Here is a 22,359-nt window from a genome sequence, read left to right as displayed (position 1 = left end):
CGTGGAGAGAAAGCACCTTTAACCCCAGGTGTCCCTGTGTAGGTGATGCTGGCAGAGATGAAGTCCACAGAGGAGCTGTACGCCGTCAAGATCCTGAAGAAGGACGTGGTGATCCAGGATGATGATGTGGAGTGTACCATGGTGGAGAAGAGAGTCCTGGCCCAGAGAGACAAACCACCGTTCCTCACTGCACTCCACTCCTGCTTTCAGACTGTGGTAGGTACTGTACACACACATGCACACATGGGCATACATACATGGACTTACACACGCACACACACACACACACACACACACACACAGGGGATTCCCAGTGGGACTAAGGGGTTCAGGGGTCATCCTGAAGCTGAATAATAGAGGAGGCCTCCTCAGTGTGTTCTCATCACTCTTTCATGAACATCTCACTGAGAAGAAACAGACAGAGCCCTTGACGAAGCATCTCCACACACTCCTGGGGGCGGCAGCGTAGCCTAGTGGTTAGAGCGTTGGACTAGTAACCGGAAGGTTGTGAGTTTAAACCCCCAAGCTGACAAGGTACAAATCGGTCGTTCTGCCCCTGAACAGGCAGTTAACCCACTGTTCCCAGGCCATCATTGAAAATAAGAATGTGTTCTTAACTGACTTGCCTGGTTAAATAAAGGTAAAATAAAAAATTTAAAAAATAGAGCACGGACTTGTGTGTGAAGTCCTCACAAGGATAAGAAAACAAAGACAGTTCTGCCAAGTGAAGACATTTTGCCTGCCCCCACAAGGAACATTACTATTTTAGGCTTAGGGTTAGAATTCGGGTTAAGGTTAGGTTAAGGGTACGGGGTTAAGGTTGGGGTTTTGGATTAGGGTTATGGTTCGGGTTAGGTTAAGGTTTAGGGAAAATAGGATTTTGAATGGAAGTCAATCGTTTGGTCCCCACAAGGATAGTAAAACAAATGTGTGTATTTAATGTGTGTATGTTTCTTTTGTGTCATTGTCTTCGTGCGTGTACACGGCACACACTGCTCCAACACAGTGAGTTGAGTGAGTTGAACCTCTCCAAACAGCCCCATCATATAGATCTACAGAGCAGAGGGAGCAGAGAGAGAAGAGAGGCCTTTGTATTCAATCAGTCCTGTGGAGAGTCCTGCTCCAGCCTCTCTGTCTGACTGACAGAGGACTTATAAGGCCTTTCATAAAACAATAAAACACTCAGGTCTGAAGGTTACACCTGACACCTGCTGGGCTTTCATACACTTCAGGGATGGATTATGGGACTGTTTGTCTTCTATGTTGTGTACATCAGCAGGGTACTGATGAGGGTACAAACCTATTGTGTTTTGTTTCCTCCGTTGACGTCTGTCAGCTTTCTATTTCTGTGGGTCAGGTAGTACAGGTATTAATAGGAGGCTGTAGGTCAGGTAGTACAGGTATTAATAGGAGGCTGTAGGTCAGGTAGTACAGGTATTAATAGGAGGCTGTAGGTCAGGTAGTACAGGTATTAATAGGAGGCTGTGGGTCAGGTAGTACAGGTATTAATAGGAGGCTGTGGGTCAGGTAGTACAGGTATTAATAGGAGGCTGTAGGTCAGGTAGTACAGGTATTAATAGGAGGCTGTAGGTCAGGTAGTACAGGTATTAATAGGAGGCTGTAGGTCAGGTAGTACAGGTATTAATAGGAGGCTGTAGGTCAGGTAGTACAGGTATTAATAGGAGGCTGTAGGTCAGGTAGTACAGGTATTAATAGGAGGCTGTAGGTCAGGTAGTACAGGTATTAATAGGAGGCTGTAGGTCAGGTAGTACAGGTATTAATAGGAGGCTGTAGGTCAGGTAGTACAGGTATTAATAGGAGGCTGTAGGTCAGGTAGTACAGGTATTAATAGGAGGCTGTAGGTCAGGTAGTAGGTCAGGTAGTACAATAGGAGGCTGGTAGGTAGTACAGGTATTAATAGGAGGCTGTAGGTCAGGTAGTACAGGTATTAATAGGAGGCTGTAGGTCAGGTAGTACAGGTATTAATAGGAGGCTGTGGGTCAGGTAGTACAGGTATTAATAGGAGGCTGTAGGTCAGGTAGTACAGGTATTAATAGGAGGCTGTGTAGGTCAGGTAGTACAGGTATTAATAGGAGGCTGTGGGTCAGGTAGTACAGGTATTAATAGGAGGCTGTAGGTCAGGTAGTACAGGTATTAATAGGAGGCTGTAGGTCAGGTAGTACAGGTATTAATAGGAGGCTGTAGGTCAGGTAGTACAGGTATTAATAGGAGGCTGTAGGTCAGGTAATAGGAGGCTGTACAGGTATTAATAGGAGGCTGTGGGTCAGGTAGGTACAGGTATTAATAGGAGGCTGTGGGTCAGGTAGTACAGGTATTAATAGGAGGCTGTGGGTCAGGTAGTACAGGTATTAATAGGAGGCTGTAGGTCAGGTAGTACAGGTATTAATAGGAGGCTGTAGGTAGTACAGGTATTAATAGGAGGCTGTAGGTCAGGTAGTACAGGTATTAATAGGAGGCTGTAGGTCAGGTAGTACAGGTATTAATAGGAGGCTGTAGGTCAGGTAGTTAATAGGAGGCAGGTAGGTAGTTATTAATAGGAGGCTGTAGGTCAGGTGTAGGTCAGGTAGTACAGGTATTAATAGGAGGCTGTGGGTCAGGTAGTACAGGTATTAATAGGAGGCTGTGGGTCAGGTAGTACAGGTATTAATAGGAGGCTGTAGGTCAGGTAGTACAGGTATTAATAGGAGGCTGTGGGTCAGGTAGTACAGGTATTAATAGGAGGCTGTAGGTCAGGTAGTACAGGTATTAATAGGAGGCTGTAGGGTCAGGTAGTACAGGTATTAATAGGAGGCTGTAGGTCAGGTCAGGTAGTACAGGTATTAATAGGAGGCTGTAGGTCAGGTAGTACAGGTATTAATAGGAGGCTGTGGGTCAGGTAGTACAGGTATTAATAGGAGGCTGTAGGTCAGGTAGTACAGGTATTAATAGGAGGCTGTAGGTCAGGTAGTACAGGTATTAATAGGAGGCTGTAGGTCAGGTAGTACAGGTATTAATAGGAGGCTGTAGGTCAGGTAGTACAGGTATTAATAGGAGGCTGTAGGTCAGGTAGTACAGGTATTAATAGGAGGCTGTAGGTCAGGTAGTACAGGTATTAATAGGAGGCTGTAGGTCAGGTAGTACAGGTATTAATAGGAGGCTGTAGGTCAGGTAGTACAGGTATTAATAGGAGGCTGTGGGTCAGGTAGTACAGGTATTAATAGGAGGCTGTAGGTCAGGTAGTACAGGTATTAATAGGAGGCTGTAGGTCAGGTAGTACAGGTATTAATAGGAGGCTGTGGGTCAGGTAGTACAGGTATTAATAGGAGGCTGTACAGGTATTAATAGGAGGCTGGTCTGTGGGTCAGGTAGTACAGGTATTAATAGGAGGCTGTAGGTCAGGTAGTACAGGTATTAATAGGAGGCTGTAGGTCAGGTAGTACAGGTATTAATAGGAGGCTGTAGGTCAGGTAGTACAGGTATTAATAGGAGGCTGTGGGTCAGGTAGTACAGGTATTAATAGGAGGCTGTAGGTCAGGTAGTACAGGTATTAATAGGAGGCTGTAGGTCAGGTAGTACAGGTATTAATAGGAGGCTGTGGGTCAGGTAGTACAGGTATTAATAGGAGGCTGTAGGTCAGGTAGTACAGGTATTAATAGGAGGCTGTGGGTCAGGTAGTACAGGTATTAATAGGAGGCTGTGGTTCAGGTAGTACAGGTATTAATAGGAGAGAGCTGTAGCTGTAGGTCAGGTTAATAGGAGGCTGTAGGTCAGGTAGTACAGGTATTAATAGGAGGCTGTAGGTCAGGTAGTACAGGTATTAATAGGAGGCTGTAGGTCAGGTAGTACAGGTATTAATAGGAGGCTGTAGGTCAGGTAGTATTAGGAGGCTGTAGGTCAGGTAGTACAGGTATTAATAGGAGGCTGTGGGTCAGGTAGTACTATTAATAGGAGGCTGTGGTCAGGTAGTACAGGTATTAATAGGAGTCTGGAGGCTGTGGGTCAGGTAGTACAGGTATTAATAGGAGGCTGTGGGTCAGGTAGTACAGGTATTAATAGGAGGCTGTAGGTCAGGTAGTACAGGTATTAATAGGAGGCTGTGGTCAGGTATTAATAGGAGGCTGTGGGTCAGGTATTAATAGGAGGCTGTAGGTCAGGTAGTACAGGTATTAATAGGAGGCTGTGGGTCAGGTCAGGTAGTACAGGTATTAATAGGAGGCTGTGGGTCAGGTAGTACAGGTATTAATAGGAGGCTGTGGGTCAGGTATACAGGTATTATAGGAGGCTGTAGGTCAGGTAGTACAGGTATTAATAGGAGGCTGTAGGTCAGGTAGTACAGGTATTAATAGGAGGCTGTAGGTCAGGTAGTACAGGTATTAATAGGAGGCTGTAGGTCAGGTAGTACAGGTATTAATAGGAGGCTTAATAGGAGGCTGTAGGTCAGGTAGTACAGGTATTAATAGGAGGCTGTAGGTCAGGTAGTACAGGTATTAATAGGAGGCTGTAGGTCAGGTAGTACAGGTATTAGGTCAGGTAGGAGGCTGTAGGTCAGGTAGTACAGGTATTAATAGGAGGCTGTAGGTCAGGTAGTAGGTATTAATAGGAGGCTGTAGGTCAGGTAGTACAGGTATTAATAGGAGGCTGTAGGTCAGGTAGTACAGGTATTAATAGGAGGCTGTAGGTCAGGTAGTACAGGTATTAATAGGAGGCTGTAGGTCAGGTAGTACAGGTATTAATAGGAGGCTGTAGGTCAGGTAGTACTGTGGGTATTACAGGTATAATAGGAGGCTGTAGGTCAGGTAGTACAGGTATTAATAGTACAGGCTGTTGGTCAGGTACAGGTATTAATAGGAGGCTGTAGGTCAGGTAGTACAGGTATTAATAGGCTACAGGTATTAATAGGAGGCTGTAGGTCAGGTAGTACAGGTATTAATAGGAGGCTGTAGGTCAGGTAGTACAGGTATTAATAGGAGGCTGTAGGTCAGGTATTAATAGGAGGCTGTGGTCAGGTAGTACAGGTATTAATAGGAGGCTGTAGGTCAGGTAGTACAGGTATTAATAGGAGGCTGTAGGTCAGGTAGTACAGGTATTAATAGGAGGCTGTAGGTCAGGTAGTACAGGTATTAATAGGAGGCTGTAGGTCAGGTAGTACAGGTATTAATAGGAGGCTGTGGGTCAGGTAGTACAGGTATTAATAGGAGGCTGTAGGTCAGGTAGTACAGGTATTAATAGGAGGCTGTAGGTCAGGTAGTACAGGTATTAATAGGAGGCTGTAGGTAGGTATTAATAGGAGGCTAGGTCAGGTAGGAGGCTGTAGGTCAGGTAGTATTAATAGGAGGTATTAATAGGAGGCTGTAGGTCAGGTAGTACAGGTATTAATAGGAGGCTGTAGGTCAGGTGTAGTACAGGTATTAATAGGAGGCAGGTAGTACAGGTATTAATAGGAGGCTGTAGGTCAGGTAGTACTGTAGGTATTAAGGTATTAATAGGAGGCTGTAGGTCAGGTAGTACAGGTATTAATAGGAGGCTGTAGGTCAGGTAGTACAGGTATTAATAGGAGGCTGTGGTCAGGTAGTACAGGTATTAATAGGAGGCTGTGGGTCAGGTCAGGTATTAATAGTAGGTAGGGTATTAATAGGAGGCTGTGGGTCAGGTAGTACAGGTATTAATAGGAGGCTGTAGGTCTGTAGGTAGTACAGGTATTAATAGGAGGCTGTAGGTCAGGTAGTACAGGTATTAATAGGAGGCTGTAGGTCAGGTAGTACAGGTATTAATAGGAGGCTGTAGGTCAGGTAGTACAGGTATTAATAGGAGGCTGTAGGTAGTACAGGTATTAATAGGAGGCTGTAGGTACAGGTATTAATAGGAGGCTGTAGGTCAGGTAGTACAGGTATTAATAGGAGGCTGTAGGTCAGGTATTAATAGTACAGGTAGGGTATTAATAGGAGGCTGTAGGTCAGGTAGTACAGGTATTAATAGGAGGCTGTAGGTCAGGTAGTACAGGTATTAATAGGAGGCTGTAGGTCAGGTAGTACAGGTATTAATAGGAGGCTGTAGGTCAGGTAGTACAGGTATTAATAGGAGGCTGTAGGTCAGGTAGTACAGGTATTAATAGGAGGCTGTAGGTCAGGTAGGCTGTAGGTCAGGTAGTACAGGTATTAATAGGAGGCTGTAGGTCAGGTAGTACAGGTATTAATAGGAGGCTGTAGGTCAGGTAGTACAGGTATTAATAGGAGGCTGTAGGTCAGGTAGTACAGGTATTAATAGGAGGCTGTAGGTCAGGTAGTACAGGTATTAATAGGAGGCTGTAGGTCAGGTAGTACAGGTATTAATAGGAGGCTGTAGGTCAGGTAGTACAGGTATTAATAGGAGGCTGTAGGTCAGGTAGTACAGGTATTAATAGGAGGCTGTAGGTCAGGTAGTACAGGTATTAATAGGAGGCTGTAGGTAGTACAGGTATTAATAGTGTAGGTCAGGTATTATTAATAGGAGGCTGTAGGTCAGGTAGTACAGGTATTAATAGGAGGCTGTGGGTCAGGTAGTAGGTAGGTATTAATAGGAGGCTGTAGGTCAGGTAGTACAGGTATTAATAGGAGGCTGTAGGTCAGGTAGTACAGGTATTAATAGGAGGCTGTAGGTCAGGTAGTACAGGTATTAATAGGAGGCTGTGGGTCAGGTAGTACAGGTATTAATAGGAGGCTGTAGGTCAGGTAGTACAGGTATTAATAGGAGGCTGTGGGTCAGGTAGTACAGGTATTAATAGGAGGCTGTAGGTCAGGTAGTACAGGTATTAATAGGAGGCTGTAGGTCAGGTAGTACAGGTATTAATAGGAGGCTGTGGGTCAGGTAGTACAGGTATTAATAGGAGGCTGTGGGTCAGGTAGTACAGGTATTAATAGGAGGCTGTAGGTCAGGTAGTACAGGTATTAATAGGAGGCTGTGGGTCAGGTAGTACAGGTATTAATAGGAGGCTGTAGGTCAGGTAGTACAGGTATTAATAGGGCTGTAGGTCAGGTAGTACAGGTATTAATAGGAGGCTGTGGGTCAGGTAGTACAGGTATTAATAGGAGGCTGTAGGTCAGGTAGTACAGGTATTAATAGGAGGCTGTAGGTCAGGTAGTACAGGTATTAATAGGAGGCTGTGGGTCAGGTAGTACAGGTATTAATAGGAGGCTGTAGGTCAGGTAGTACAGGTATTAATAGGAGGCAGGTAGTAGTACAGGTATTAATAGGAGGCTGTAGGGGTCAGGTAGTACAGGTATTAATAGGAGGCTGTGGTAGGAGGCTGTAGGTCAGGTATTAATAGGAGGCTGTGGTCAGGTAGTACAGGTATTAATAGGAGGCTGTAGGTCAGGTAGTACAGGTATTAATAGGAGGCTGTGGGTCAGGTAGTACAGGTATTAATAGAGGCTGTGGGTCAGGTAGTACAGGTATTAATAGGAGGCTGTGGGTCAGGTAGTACAGGTATTAATAGGAGGCTGTTGGTCAGGTAGTACAGGTATTAATAGGAGGCTGTAGGTCAGGTAGTACAGGTAGTAATTGGAGGCTGTGGGTCAGGTAGTACAGGTATTAATAGGAGGCTGTGGGTCAGGTAGTACAGGTATTAATAGGAGGCTGTGGGTCAGGTAGTACAGGTATTAATAGGAGGCTGTAGGTCAGGTAGTACAGGTATTAATAGGAGGCTGTGGGTCAGGTAGTACAGGTATTAATAGGAGGCTGTGGGTCAGGTAGTACAGGTATTAATAGGAGGCTGTGGGTCAGGTAGTACAGGTATTAATAGGAGGCTGTGGGTCAGGTAGTACAGGTATTAATAGGAGGCTGTAGGTCAGGTAGTACAGGTATTAATAGGAGGCTGTAGGTAGTACAGGTATTAATAGGAGGCTGTAGGTCAGGTATTAATAGGAGGCTGTGGGTCAGGTAGTACAGGTATTAATAGGAGGCTGTGGGTCAGGTAGTACAGGTATTAATAGGAGGCTGTTGGTCAGGTAGTACAGGTATTAATAGGAGGCTGTTGGTCAGGTAGTACAGGTATTAATAGGAGGCTGTAGGTCAGGTAGTACAGGTATTAATAGGAGGCTGTGGGTCAGGTAGTACAGGTATTAATAGGAGGCTGTAGGTCAGGTAGTACAGGTATTAATAATAGGAGGCTGTGGGTCAGGTAGTACAGGTATTAATAGGAGGCTGTGGGTCAGGTAGTACAGGTATTAATAGGAGGCTGTGGGTCAGGTAGTACAGGTATTAATAGGAGGCTGTGGGTCAGGTAGTACAGGTATTAATAGGAGGCTGTGGGTCAGGTAGTACAGGTATTAATAGGAGGCTGTAGGTCAGGTAGTACAGGTATTAATAGGAGGCAGGTAGGTAGTACAGGTATTAATAGGAGGCTGTGGTCAGGTAGTACAGGTATTAATAGGAGGCTGTGGGTCAGGTAGTACAGGTATTAATAGGAGGCTGTGGTCAGGTAGTACAGGTATTAATAGGAGGCTGTAGGTCAGGTAGTACAGGTATTAATAGGAGGCTGTGGGTCAGGTAGTACAGGTATTAATAGGAGGCTGTGGGTCAGGTAGTACAGGTAGGAGGCTGTGGTCAGGTAGTACAGGTATTGGAGGCTGTGGGTCAGGTAGTACAGGTATTAATAGGAGGCTGTGGGTCAGGTAGTACAGGTATTAATAGGAGGCTGTGGGTCAGGTAGTACAGGTAGTACAGGTAATAGGAGGCTGTAGTATTAATAGGAGGCTGTGGGTCAGTCACTACAGAGGTGTTCTATAAACACTACATCCTGCCTTTCAGCTTTTGTGAAGGTTTGTTTGATGTTGATGACTCTCTCTCTCTCTCTCCCTCTCCCTCGCTCCATCTGTCATCTCTATCTCTCTCCATCTCTGTCATCTCTCCTAGGATCGTCTGTACTTTGTGATGGAGTATATTAATGGAGGGGACCTCATGTACCACATTCAGCGTGTGGGCAAGTTCAAGGAGCCACAGGCAGTGTAAGTCACAGTCTGTTGTCACTGGCTATAGCCCCAGCCATACATATAGACCTAGCTCACCTATAAGACAGGTTTAAAGTCAATAGTGCAAAGCATCTATATCCTCAAAGTCAGCTCTCTGTAAATGGATGTACTGTATTATCAACCTGGTATTATACCTTTCTGTAACATCTACTGTTTTGAAAAATCATCACACTTTTCAGATATCTACATGCTTTTCCATGTTTCTAAGTGATCATGTTGTTGTCATTGTAGGTTCTATGCTGCAGAGATCGCTGTGGGCCTGTTCTTCCTGCACAGAAAGGGTGTTGTATACAGGTGGGTGTGAAAGTCTCCCTGGAGGAACCATATTCATCTCTACACTGGTTTGGGGGATTTCCTTATCCGGTGTAGTGTAGAATTAGTCCCACACTGAAATACAAAACACATCAGGGACAACTACAGTGTTCTTGAGAAACGGTGGTGACACAGGGAGTAACTGCTGTTTGTGAAAGCTGAGTATTGAGCTGCAACTTTGCCTGGCTTGTTTATAATAGCTGTATCTTAATTATATCTGCATGCTGAAAAAGTTAGCTTAGAAGGTTCTATAAATACAGACTGAGAGACTCATTGTGGAGGTATTGAGATAAAGGAAGGAGAAGTACAGGGAAGATAAAGAAAGAGAGAAAGGAAGAGCCAAGGCTAAGAGATGTACAGTTGAAGTTGGAAGTTTACATACACTTAGGTTGGAGTCATTACAACTCCAACCACTCCACAAATGTCTTGTTAACAAACTATAGTTTTGGCAAGTCAGTTAGGACATCTACTTTGTGTATGACACAAGTAATTTTTCCAACAATTGTTTACAGACAGATTATTTAACTTATAATTCACTGTATCACAATTCCAGTGGGTCAGAAGTCTACATATACAAAGTTGACTGTGCCTTTAAACAGCTTGGAAAATTACAGAAAATGATGTCATGGCTTTAGAAGCTTATGATAGGCTAATTGACATCGTTTGAGTCAATTGGAGGTGTTGCTGTGGATGTATTTCAAAGCCTACCTTCAAACTCAGTGCCTCTTTGCTTGACATCGTGGGGAAATCAAAAGAAATCAGCCAAGACCTCAGAAAAAAATTGGAGACCTCCACAAGTCTGGTTCATCCTTGGGAGCAATTTCCAAATGCCTGAAGGTACCACGTTCATCTGTACAAACAATAGTATGGGACCACGCAGCCGTCACACCGCTCAGGAAGGAGACGTGTTCTGTCTGCTAGAGAACCAACTTACCTGGGTCGAAAAGTGCAAATCAATCCCAGAACAACAGCAAAGGACCTTGTGAAGATGCTGGAGCAAACAGGTACAAAAGTATCTATATCCACAGTAAAACGAGTCCCATATCAACATAACCTGAAAGGTAACTCAGCAAGGAAGAAGCCACTGCTCCAAAACCACCATAAAAAAAGCCAGACTACGGTTTGCAACTGCACATGGGGGCAAAGATCGTACTTTTTGGAGAAATATCCTCTGGTCTGATGAAACAAACAGAACTGTTTGGCCATAATGACCATCATAATGTTTGGAGGGAAAAGGGGGAGGATTGCAAGCCGAATAACACCATCCCATATGTGAAGCACAGGGGTGACAGCATCATGTTGTGGGGGTGCTTTGCTGCAGGAGGGACTGGTGCACTTCACAAAATAGATGGCATCGGAGGATGAGGATGGAAAAGTATGTGGACATATTGAAGCAACATCACAAGATATCAGTCAGGAAGTTAAAGCTTGGTTGCAAATGGGTCTTCCAACTGGACAATGACCCCAAGCAAACTTCCAAAGTTGTGGTAAAATGGCTTAAGGACCATAAAGGCAAGGTATTGGAGTGGCCATCACAAAGCCATGACCTCAAATTCTATAGAATATTTGTGGGCAGAACTGAAAGCATGTGTGAGCAAGAAGGCCTACAAACCTGACTCAGTTACACCAGCTCTGCCAGAATTCACCCAACTTATTGTGGGAAGGTTGTGGAAGGCTACCTGAAACATTTGACCCAAGTTAAACCATTTAAAGGCAATGCTACCAAATACTAATTGAGTGTATGTAAACATCTGACCCACTGGGAATGTGATGAAAAAAATAAAAGCTCAAATAAATTATTCTCTCTACTATTATTCTGACATTTCACATTCTTAAAATAAAGTGGTGATCCTAACTGGCCTGTAACAGGACATTTTTACTAGGATTAATTGTCAGGAGTGTGAAAATGTAAATGTTTGGGCTAAGGTGTATGTAAACTTCGGACTTCAACTGTACTTAGATACTGTACATGGAGAATACTGTAGGCTACAGGGAAAGAGTTAGAGAATGGAGACAAAAGCAATAGTAAGAGAGAATTAGTTATGAAGAAAGGAAAGACAGATGTAAAGGGGGAGAATATAGAGGTAGAGATATGGAATGAAAGGTTCAAAGAGAGAGAGAAAGAGAAAGACATGTTTTATCTCTATCAAATCAAATCAAATTTGATTTGTCACATACTGATTAGCAGATGTTAATGCGACTGTAGCGAAATGCTTGTGCTTCTAGTTCCGACAATGCAGTAATAACCAACGAGTAATCTAACCTAACAATTCCACAACAACTATCTTATACACACAGGTGTAAAGGGATGAAGAATATTTACATAAAAATACATGAATGAGTGATGGTACAGAACGGCATAGGCAAGATGGAGTAGATGGTATAGAGTACAGTATATACATCTCCACCCCGCGGATCAGCGGGTTGTTAACTACCCTCACCACCTGGGGGTGGCCCGTCAGGAAGTCCAGTACCCAGTTGCACAGGGCGGGGTTGAGACCCAGGGTATCGAGCTTGATGATGAGTTTGGAGGGTACTATGGTGTTAAATGCTGAGCTGTAGTCGATGAACAGCATTCTCACATAGGTATTCCTCTTGTCCAGATGGGTTAGGGCAGTGTGCAGTGTGGTTACGATTGCGTCGTCTGTGGACCTATTGGGGCGGTAAGCAAATTGGAGTGGGTCTAGGGTGTCAGGTAGGGTGGAGGTGATATGGTCCTTGACTAGTCTCAAATCAGATCAAATCAAATCTAATTGTATTTGTCACATACACATGGTTAGCAGATGTTAATGCGAGTGTAGCGAAATGCTTGTGCTTCTAGTTCCGACAATGTAGTAATAACCAACAAGTAATCTAACTAACAATTCCAAAACTACTGTCTTATACACAGTGTAAGGGGATAAAGAATATGTACATAAAGATATATGAATGAGTGATGGTACAGAGCAGCATAGGCAAGATACAGTAGATGGTATCGAGTACAGTATATACATATGAGATGAGTATGTAAACAAAGTGGCATAGTTAAAGTGGCTAGTGATACATGTATTACATAAGGATGCAGTCGATGATATAGAGTACAGTATATACGTATGCATATGAGATTAATAATGTAGGGTATGTAACATTATATAAGGTAGCATTGTTTAAAGTGGCTAGTGATATATTTACATCATTTCCCATCAATTCCCATTATTAAAGTGGCTGGAGTTGAGTCAGTGTCAGTGTGTTGGCAGCAGCCACTCAATGTTAGTGGTGGCTGTTTAACAGTCTGATGCCCTTGAGATAGAAGCTGTTTTTCAGTCTCTCGGTCCCAGCTTTGATGCACCTGTACTGACCTCGCCTTCTGGATGATAGCGGGGTGAACAGGCAGTGGCTCGGGTGGTTGATGTCCTTGATGATCTTTATGGCCTTCCTGTAACATCGGGTGGTGTAGGTGTCCTGGAGGGCAGGTAGTTTGCCCACTTCATGATGACGGAAGTGAGTGCTACGGGCGGTAGTCGTTTAGCTCAGTTACCGTAGCTTTCTTGAGAACAGGAACAATGGTGGCCCTCTTGAAGCATGTGGGAACAGCAGACTGGGATAGGGATTGATTGAATATGTCCGTAAACACACCAGCCAGCTGGTCTGCGCATGCTCTGAAGACGTGGCTGGGGATGCCGTCTGGGCCTGCAGCCTTGCGAGGGTTAACACATTTAAATGTTTTACTCACGTCAGCTGCAGTGAAGGAGAGTCCACAGGTTTTGGTAGCGGGCCTTGTCAGTGGCACTGTATTGTCCTCAAAGCGAGCAAAGAAGTTGTTTAGTCTGTCTAGGAGCAAGACATCCTGGTCCGCGATGGGGCTGGTTTTCTTTTTATAATCTGTGATTGACTGTAGACCCTGCCACATACCTCTTTTGTCTGAACCGTTGAATTGCGCCTCTACTTTGTCTCTATACTGACGCTTAGCTTGTTTGCAGGGTGGGGGGGTATGCCTTATGATTAACGAGATGTGGTGTGATCATAACAACATACAGGAACTCAAGTCCTTCTGTTCACCTGAATTAGAATTCCTCACAACCAAATGTCATCCACATTATCTACCAAGAGAATTCTCTTAGATTATAATCACAGCCGCATATATTCCTCCACGACAGCCCTGAACTAACTTTATTTGACTCTATGTAAACTGGAAACGAAGGTAGAAGCGAAGGAATGGTGAAAAGAGGCGGGCTGCTGTAGGACCACAGCTGATTAGAGGGCAAAGAATGATTGTCTATTGTAGTGTTTTAGTGTGTTGAATGCATGTTGAGGGACAGAAAAACAGGATAATTTAAGGCAAAATATTTATGTTTTTCAAATGTTTTCAGCCTCCCTCTGATCTTCTGCCTCCTTCAGAAAGAACAAACAGTAATAATTCAGTCAACAACACGCCAGCTCCGTAATCAAATGACAGCTTACTCAAACACCTTCCTTCCACACCTCAACACTAATCTCTAAACACTAGGCTACCCCGGGGCGGCAGGGTAGCCTAGTGGTTAGAGCGTTGGACTAGTAACCGAGCTGACATGGTACAAATCTGTCGTTCTGCCCCTGAACTGGCAGTTAACCCACTGTTCTTAGGCCGTCATTGTAAATAAGAATTTGTTCTTAACTGACTTGCCTAGTAAAATAAAAAATAAATAATAATATCTCTTTCACTGTCTCTCCAACTCTCTTTCTTTCTCTCTGTTTATGTCTCTCTTGCTCTTTATCTCTCCTCCTTTCTTTGATCCCTCTATCACAGGGACCTCAAATTGGACAACGTGATGCTGGACAATGAGGGCCACATTAAGATAGCTGACTTTGGCATGTGTAAGGAGAACATGTATGAAGGCATGGTCACACGCACCTTCTGTGGTACCCCCGACTATATCGCCCCAGAGGTGAGGACCACGGGGGGGGGGACTGGGGGCGAAAGATTGAGGGGAGAGACTGATGGGGAGAGATTGATGGGGGAGACTGATGGGGAGAGATTGATGGAGGAGACTGAAGGGAGAGACTGAGTGGGAGAGACTGAAAGTAGAGACTGAGTGGAAGAGACTTAGGAGAGAGACTGAGGGAGAGAGACTGAGTGGGAGAGACTGAGGGGGATAGACTGAGTGGGAGAGACTGAGGGGGATAGACTGAGGGGGATAGACTGAGGGGATAGACTGAGGGGGAGAGACTGAGTGGGAGAGACTGAGGGGGAGAGACTGAGGGGAGAGATTGATGGGGAGACTGATGTGGAGAGATTGATGGGGAGACTGAAGGGAGAGACTGAGTGGGAGAGACTGAAAGTAGAGACTGAGTGGGAGAGAGACTGAGGGAGAGAGACTGAGTGGGAGAGACTGAGGGGATAGACTGAGGGGGATAGACTGAGGGGGATAGACTGAGGTGGATAGACTGAGGGGGATAGACTGAGTGGGAGAGACTGAGGGGGATAGACTGAGGGGGATAGACTGAGGGGAGAGACTGAGTGGGAGAGACTGAGGGGGAGAGACTGAGGGGGAGACTGAGGGGGAGACTGAGGGGGACAGGAGGGAAGAAATGAAGGGGTATGGGTGAGGATGCCGAGGACCAGAGATAAGGGGTCATGAACGGAGACATTCCAGAGAGGCTGTACCACTTCACTGTACCGTTTACACCTTCTGTATCCTGTGCATGTGACAAATAAACATGAATTTGATTTGATATAGTGTATGTTTACTACATGGCCTCACATGTGAATCCTAGACAAAGAAGAGCAGAGCTAAAGGACCGAATCGAGGCGGTCGGTCACATATGTGACATAGTACACCATTTCTGGGGACCACTTTTGGCTCCTGAGTTCTACTTTCAGAACTACTGGCTAAAAAGTATACAAAAGTACTGGGTAATCTCTTTAATGGAGATGTCCACCAGTAGATCCTGTGTGTGCGTGTGTGTGTGTGTGTGTGTGTGTGTGTGTGTGTGTGTGTGTGTGTGTGTGTGTGTGTGTGTGTGTGTGTGTGTGTGTGTGTGTGTGTGTGTGTGTGTGTGTGTGTGTGTGTGTGTGTGTGTGTGTGTGTGTGTGTGTGTGTGTGTCTGATCCGCTCCTGCCTCACTATCTGTAGTGACTCATGAGGGACTGTAGCAACCCAAAGGTAGGAGGTGGGGATAGCCCTGTTTCTATCTCTGGGTTTCCATGGTGGGTGGACCTGAGGTTGAGGTGTCTATTCAATGAATGGACTTTGAATCTGAGCACTTTTCAGACACCTTTTATTTACCTGTTTTCTATATTGAAATCTCTATCTAAAGGCAACAGAGAAGAATATAATGGTCATGTTGTCTCAGTGTAAGTTCAAGCCTCAAGTCTCTCAGTAGTCTGTCCTCTCACACGGGTATAATATGACCATGTGGTTACTCCGGCCATAAAGATACAATATAATATAAATAGTGTTCTATTTCATTCTGTGCCTGAGGCTCGGAGAGGGACCTGGAGCGACATTATAGACCTGTCACTTCTCGTTACTGTAACGAGGAATGGATGCCCATACAGCACATGCTCATACATGTCCCTGTGTTTGGCGGTAGAGCTGCTTCCTGTCTTGTCTGATTGAGGGGGTGACAGGCAGTAGAGCTGCTTCCTGTCTTGTCTGATTGAGGGGGTGACAGGCAGTAGAGTTACTTCCTGTCTTGTCTGCTTGAGGGGGTGAACGGTGTGTGTGTGTGTGCATGCTTGTTTATGCATCCAAGTGAGTGTGTGTGTGTGTGCGGGCGCAAGAGCTTCTGTGTGTTTCTGTACAATGTGTGTGGGTGGACATGTGGACTGGTAAATTGGATGGTAGGAAAATAGTCCTTTGTTATGGCAGATATACATAGCCCACTGTAATAATGGTGGGTGGTGTGGTGGAAGTTTAGAAGAGAACAATCCTATGTGCTGCTACTGCTGTTAAAGTAGCTCAGAGCAGAGTAACTGTCCTTGACTGAAATTGCAGGCAGAGCAAACCTGGGTAAATATGAAAATCACATGGGTTGCAGTGGTTCCCACATGCTGGTCCCACAATGGAATAGTGGGTGTGTTTGGGTTGGGCTTCCAGCAGTATATTATTAATGTAATGTGGCTCTTTCACCTTTCTCTCCTCTCTCCTGACAGATCATTGCATATCAGCCCTATGGGAAATCAGTGGACTGGTGGGCTTATGGGGTTCTCCTCTACGAGATGCTAGCAGGACAGGTACGTGCAGTAGTATATTTGTCAGATGGAAGTCTATTGTTCAATAGATCAAATGTGGCCTCATGTTATGCTGAGTCCATATTTCACAGCATCCTATAGCCTATATATATATATGGCTCCAGGTCATCTACAAGACCCTGCTAGGTAAAGTCCCCCCTTATCTCAGCTCGCCAGCAGCAAGAGCGACATCATTGATGTATATATAGAAAAGAGTCTGCCCGAAAATTGAACCCTGTGGCACCCCCATAGAGACTGCCAATTTGACACACTGAACTCTATCAGTGAAGTAGTTGGTGAATCAGGCGAGGCAATCATTTGAGAAACCAAGGCTATTGAGTCTGCCAATAAGAATGTTGTGATTGACAGAGTCGAAAGCCTTAACCAGGTCGATGAATACGGCTGCACAGTAATGTCTCTAATCGATGGCAGTTATGATATCGTTTAGGACTTTGAGCATGGCTGAGGTGCACCCATGACCAGCTCTGAAACCAGTTTGCATAGCGGACAAGGTACGGTGGGATTCGAAATGGTCGGTAATCAGTTTGTTAACTTGGCTTTCGAAGACCTTAGAAAGGCAAGGTAGAATAGATATAGGTCTGTAGCAGTTTGGGTCTAGAGTGTCTCCCCCTTTGAAGAGGGGGATGATCGCGGCAGCCTTCCAATCTATGGGAATCTCAGACGATACGAAAGAGAGGTTGAACAGGCTAGTAATAGGGGTTGCAACAATTTTGACAGATCGTTTTAGAAAGAGATGGTCCAGATTGTCTAGCCCGGCTGATTTGTAGGGGTCCAGATTTTGCAGCTCTTTCAGAACATCAGCTATCTGGATTTGGGTGAAGGAGAAGTGGGGGAGGCTTGGGCGAGTTTCTGTGGGGGGCTGTTGATCAGGGTGGGGGTAGTCAGGTGGAAAGCATGGCCAGCCGTAGAGAAATGCTTATTGAAATTCTCAATCATAGTGGATGTATTGTTGGTGACAGTGTTTCCTAGCCTCGTGGGCAGTGGGCAGCTGGGAGGAGGTGCTCTTATTCTCCATGGACTTTACAGTGTCGCAGAATGTTTTTGAGTTTGTGCTACAGGATGCAAATTTCTGCTTGAAAAAGCTAGCCTTATCTTTCCCAATTTCCTGTGTATATTTGTTCCTAACTTCCCTGAAAAGTTGCATATCACAGGGGCTGTTTGATGCTAACGCAGTACGCCACAGGATGTTTTTATGCTGGTCAAGGGCAGTCAGGTCTGGAGAGAACCAAGGGCTATATGACTATATATGGCTATATATCTGTTCCTGGTTCTACATTTTTTGAATGGGGCATGCTTATTTAAGATGGTGAGGAAGGCACTTTTAAAGAATAACCAGGCATCCTCTACAGACAGGATGAGGTCAATATCCTTCCAGGATACCCGGGCCAGGTCGATTAGAAAGGCCTGCTTGCTGAAGTGTTTTAGGGAGCGTTTGACAGTGATGATGGGTGGTCATTTGACCGCAGACCCATTACGGATGCAGGCAATGAGGCAGTGAGTACAGACCTGGGTAGTAAGACAGAACTCTGCAGGCTATCTCTGCAGGAGATTATATCACAGTTACAGTTAAGGATGGAAATTTCAGGGTTTTTGGTGGTCTTCCTTATCCAGGATTCAGACACGGCTAGGACATCCGGGTTGGCAGAGTGTGCTAATGGTGTTGTTGTCACAGTAGCACTCAATAACAGGGCAAAGCATGTCATTGCATTCTGATGGGAAAATCTGAACAGATGGTAGAGAACTATGGCTGGCATCTATTGCCAATATGAACCCACTGTACACCAATGACTTCTATGACAGATGAAAGACTTCACAGGGGAACATTAAAGAAACTCACACACACACAGAGAGAGAAATTAGAACCACAGGTTGGTTCTGAGTGGCTGCTGGGTTTTTAGGGCTGAGTTCCCAACTGTCCTCTGTTTTATTCCACCTCAGAGTGGTGGCTGGTCCGGTCCCTCTTTGTAACGAGCACACAAAGCTGTGGTATCGCGCTGTGTAAGATCACAAAGACAAGGGGATTGACAAAATACATGATTGGTCACATTTCTTTGGCTATTTGTCCTTTTTAAAGATATACTGTAAGTATACCATAAGCACTGCATGTACAGTAAACTTATTTTCATATCTTATCCACTATAACCATGTTGCTACAAATGTGGACCTTCAGTAAGCAAATTGCAGTAAAATGTGGACCCTCACTCGCGTGTACATTTTGGTTGTCAACTGTATCAATGAATGACGTGTGTATGTTGTTTCCCTGAAGCCGCCGTTCGATGGAGAGGATGAAGATGAGTTGTTCCAGTCCATCATGGAGCACAACGTGTCCTACCCCAAGTCCATGTCTAAGGAGGCTGTCGTCATCTGCAAGGGAGTAAGTAGCTGGGAGATATGGGGTTGTGTCTCTCCTACAGTAACTCACTGGGAGATATGGGGTTGTATCTCTCCTACAGTAACTCACTGGGAGATATGGGGTTGTATCTCTCCTACAGTAACTCACTGGGAGATATGGGGTTGTATCTCTCCTACAGTAACTCACTGGGAGATATGGGGTTGTATCTCTCCTACAGTAACTCACTGGGAGATATGGGGTTGTATCTCTCCTACAGTAACTCACTGGGAGATATGGGGTTGTGTCTCTCCTACAGTAACTCACTGGGAGATATGGGGTTGTATCTCTCCTACAGTAACTCACTGGGAGATATGGGGTTGCATCTCTCCTACAGTAACTCACTGGGAGATATGGGGTTGTATCTCTCCTACAGTAACTCACTGGGAGATATGGGGTTGCATCTCTCCTACAGTAACTCACTGGGACATATGGGGTTGTATCTCTCCTACAGTAACTCACTGGGAGATATGGGGTTGTATCTTACCTACAGTAACTCACTGGGAAATATGGGGTTGCATCTCTCCTACAGTAACTCACTGGGAGATATGGGGTTGTATCTCTCCTACAGTAACTCACTGGGAGATATGGGGTTGTATCTCTCCTACAGTAACTCACTGGGAGATATTGGGTTGCATCTCTCCTACAGTAACTCACTGGGAGATATGGGGTTGTATCTCTCCTACAGTAACTCACTGGGAGATATGGGGTTGTATCTCTCCTACAGTAACTCACTGGGAGATATGGGGTTGCATCTCTCCTACAGTAACTCACTGGGAGATATGGGGTTGCATCTCTCCTACAGTAAATCACTGGGAGATATGGGGATGTATCTCTCCTGCAGTAACTCACTGGGAGATATGGGGTTGTATCTCTCCTACAGTAACTCACTGGGAGATATGGGGTTGTATCTCTCCTACAGTAACTCACTGGGAGATATGGGGTTGCATCTCTCCTACAGTAACTCACTGGGAGATATTGGGTTGCATCTCTCCTACAGTAACTCACTGGGAGATATGGGGTTGCATCTCTCCTACAGTAACTCACTGGGAGATATGGGGTTGTATCTCTCCTACAGTAACTCACTGGGAGATATGGGGTTGCATCTCTCCTACAGTAACTCACTGGGAGATATGGGGTTGTATCTCTCCTACAGTAACTCACTGGGAGATATTGGGTTGCATCTCTCCTACAGTAACTCACTGGGAGATATGGGGTTGCATCTCTCCTACAGTAACTCACTGGGAGATATTGGGATGTATCTCTCCTACAGTAACTCACTGGGAGATATGGGGTTGTATCTCTCCTACAGTAACTCACTGGGAGATATGGGGTTGTATCTCTCCTACAGTAACTCACTGGGAGATATGGGGTTGTGTCTCTCCTACAGTAACTCACTGGGAGATATTGGGTTGCATCTCTCCTACAGTAACTCACTGGGAGATATGGGGTTGTATCTCTCCTACAGTAACTCACTGGGAGATATGGGGTTGTGTCTCTCCTACAGTAACTCACTGGGAGATATTGGGTTGCATCTCTCCTACAGTAACTCACTGGGAGATATGGGGTTGCATCTCTCCTGCAGTAACTCACTGGGAGATATGGGGATGTATCTCTCCTACAGTAACTCACTGGGAGATATTGGGTTGCATCTCTCCTACAGTAACTCACTGGGAGATATTGGGTTGCATCTCTCCTACAGTAACTCCTTGTTAGATATGGGGATGTATCTCTCCTACAGTAACTCACTGGGAGATATGGGGATGTATCTCTCCTACGGTAACTCACTGGGAGATATGGGGATGTATCTCTCCTACAGTAACTCACTGGGAGATATGGGGTTGTATCTCTCCTACAGTAACTCACTGGGAGATATGGGGTTGTATCTCTCCTACAGTAACTCACTGGGAGATATGGGGATTGTATCTCTCCTACAGTAACTCACTGGGAGATATGGGGTTGTATCTCTCCTACAGTAACTCACTGGGAGATATGGGGTTGTATCTCTCCTACAGTAACTCACTGGGAGATATGGGGATGTATCTCTCCTACAGTAACTCACTGGGAGATATGGGGTTGTATCTCTCCTACAGTAACTCACTGGGAGATATGGGGATGTATCTCTCCTACAGTAACTCACTGGGAGATATTGGGTTGTATCTCTCCTACAGTAACTCACTGGGAGATATTGGGTTGCATCTCTCCTACAGTAACTCCTTGTTAGATATGGGGATGTATCTCTCCTACAGTAACTCACTGGGAGATATTGGGTTGTATCTCTCCTACAGTAACTCACTGGGAGATATTGGGTTGCATCTCTCCTACAGTAACTCACTTGTTAGATATGGGGATGTATCTCTCCTACAGTAACTCACTGGGAGATATGGGGTTGCATCTCTCCTACAGTAACTCACTGGGAGATATGGGGTTGCATCTCTCCTACAGTAACTCACTGGGAGATATGGGGTTGCATCTCTCCTACAGTAACTCACTGGGAGATATTGGGTTGCATCTCTCCTACAGTAACTCACTGGGAGATATGGGGTTGCATCTCTCCTACAGTAACTCACTGGGAGATATGGGGTTGCATCTCTCCTACAGTAACTCACTGGGAGATATGGGGTTGTATCTCTCCTACAGTAACTCACTGGGAGATATGGGGTTGTATCTCTCCTACAGTAACTCACTGGGAGATATTGGGTTGCATCTCTCCTACAGTAACTCACTGGGAGATATGGGGATGTATCTCTCCTACAGTAACTCACTGGGAGATATGGGGTTGTATCTCTCCTACAGTAACTCACTGGGAGATATTGGGTTGCATCTCTCCTACAGTAACTCACTGGGAGATATGGGGTTGTATCTCTCCTACAGTAACTCACTGGGAGATATGGGGTTGCATCTCTCCTACAGTAACTCACTGGGAGATATGGGGTTGTATCTCTCCTACAGTAACTCACTGGGAGATATTGGGTTGTATCTCTCCTACAGTAACTCACTGGGAGATATTGGGTTGCATCTCTCCTACAGTAACTCACTGGGAGATATGGGGTTGTATCTCTCCTACAGTAACTCACTGGGAGATATGGGGTTGCATCTCTCCTACAGTAACTCACTGGGAGATATGGGGTTGTATCTCTCCTACAGTAACTCACTGGGAGATATGGGGATGTATCTCTCCTACAGTAACTCACTGGGAGATATGGGGTTGTATCTCTCCTACAGTAACTCACTGGGAGATATGGGGTTGTATCTCTCCTACAGTAACTCACTGGGAGATATGGGGTTGTATCTCTCCTACAGTAACTCACTGGGAGATATGGGGTTGTATCTCTCCTACAGTAACTCACTGGGAGATATGGGGTTGTATCTCTCCTACAGTAACTCACTGGGAGATATGGGGTTGTATCTCTCCTACAGTAACTCACTGGGAGATATGG

The 22,359-nt window shown here is 45.1% G+C and overlaps 1 protein-coding gene across 4 annotated transcripts in view; it reads left to right on the top strand.

Moving 5' to 3' along the window:
* LOC127928727 (protein kinase C alpha type-like) overlaps positions 1 to 22,359 on the top strand; it is a 303,595-nt gene that overhangs the window by 272,295 nt on the left and 8,941 nt on the right. For all 4 annotated transcript variants that reach the window (XM_052516022.1, XM_052516023.1, XM_052516024.1 and 1 more), the window contains 6 exons: positions 43 to 216; positions 8,890 to 8,981; positions 9,237 to 9,299; positions 14,083 to 14,221; positions 16,432 to 16,512; positions 18,797 to 18,904. In XM_052516022.1, coding sequence (XP_052371982.1) covers positions 43 to 216; positions 8,890 to 8,981; positions 9,237 to 9,299; positions 14,083 to 14,221; positions 16,432 to 16,512; positions 18,797 to 18,904 — 657 coding nt within the window. The remainder of the gene's footprint in view (positions 1 to 42; positions 217 to 8,889; positions 8,982 to 9,236; positions 9,300 to 14,082; positions 14,222 to 16,431; positions 16,513 to 18,796; positions 18,905 to 22,359) is intronic.

The sequence above is a fragment of the Oncorhynchus keta genome, unplaced genomic scaffold (assembly GCF_023373465.1).
Source record: "Oncorhynchus keta strain PuntledgeMale-10-30-2019 unplaced genomic scaffold, Oket_V2 Un_scaffold_3567_pilon_pilon, whole genome shotgun sequence".
Taxonomy (NCBI): domain Eukaryota; kingdom Metazoa; phylum Chordata; class Actinopteri; order Salmoniformes; family Salmonidae; genus Oncorhynchus; species Oncorhynchus keta.
Note: the sequence above shows the minus strand (reverse complement) of the source record. Positions and strands in the feature narration are given on the sequence as shown.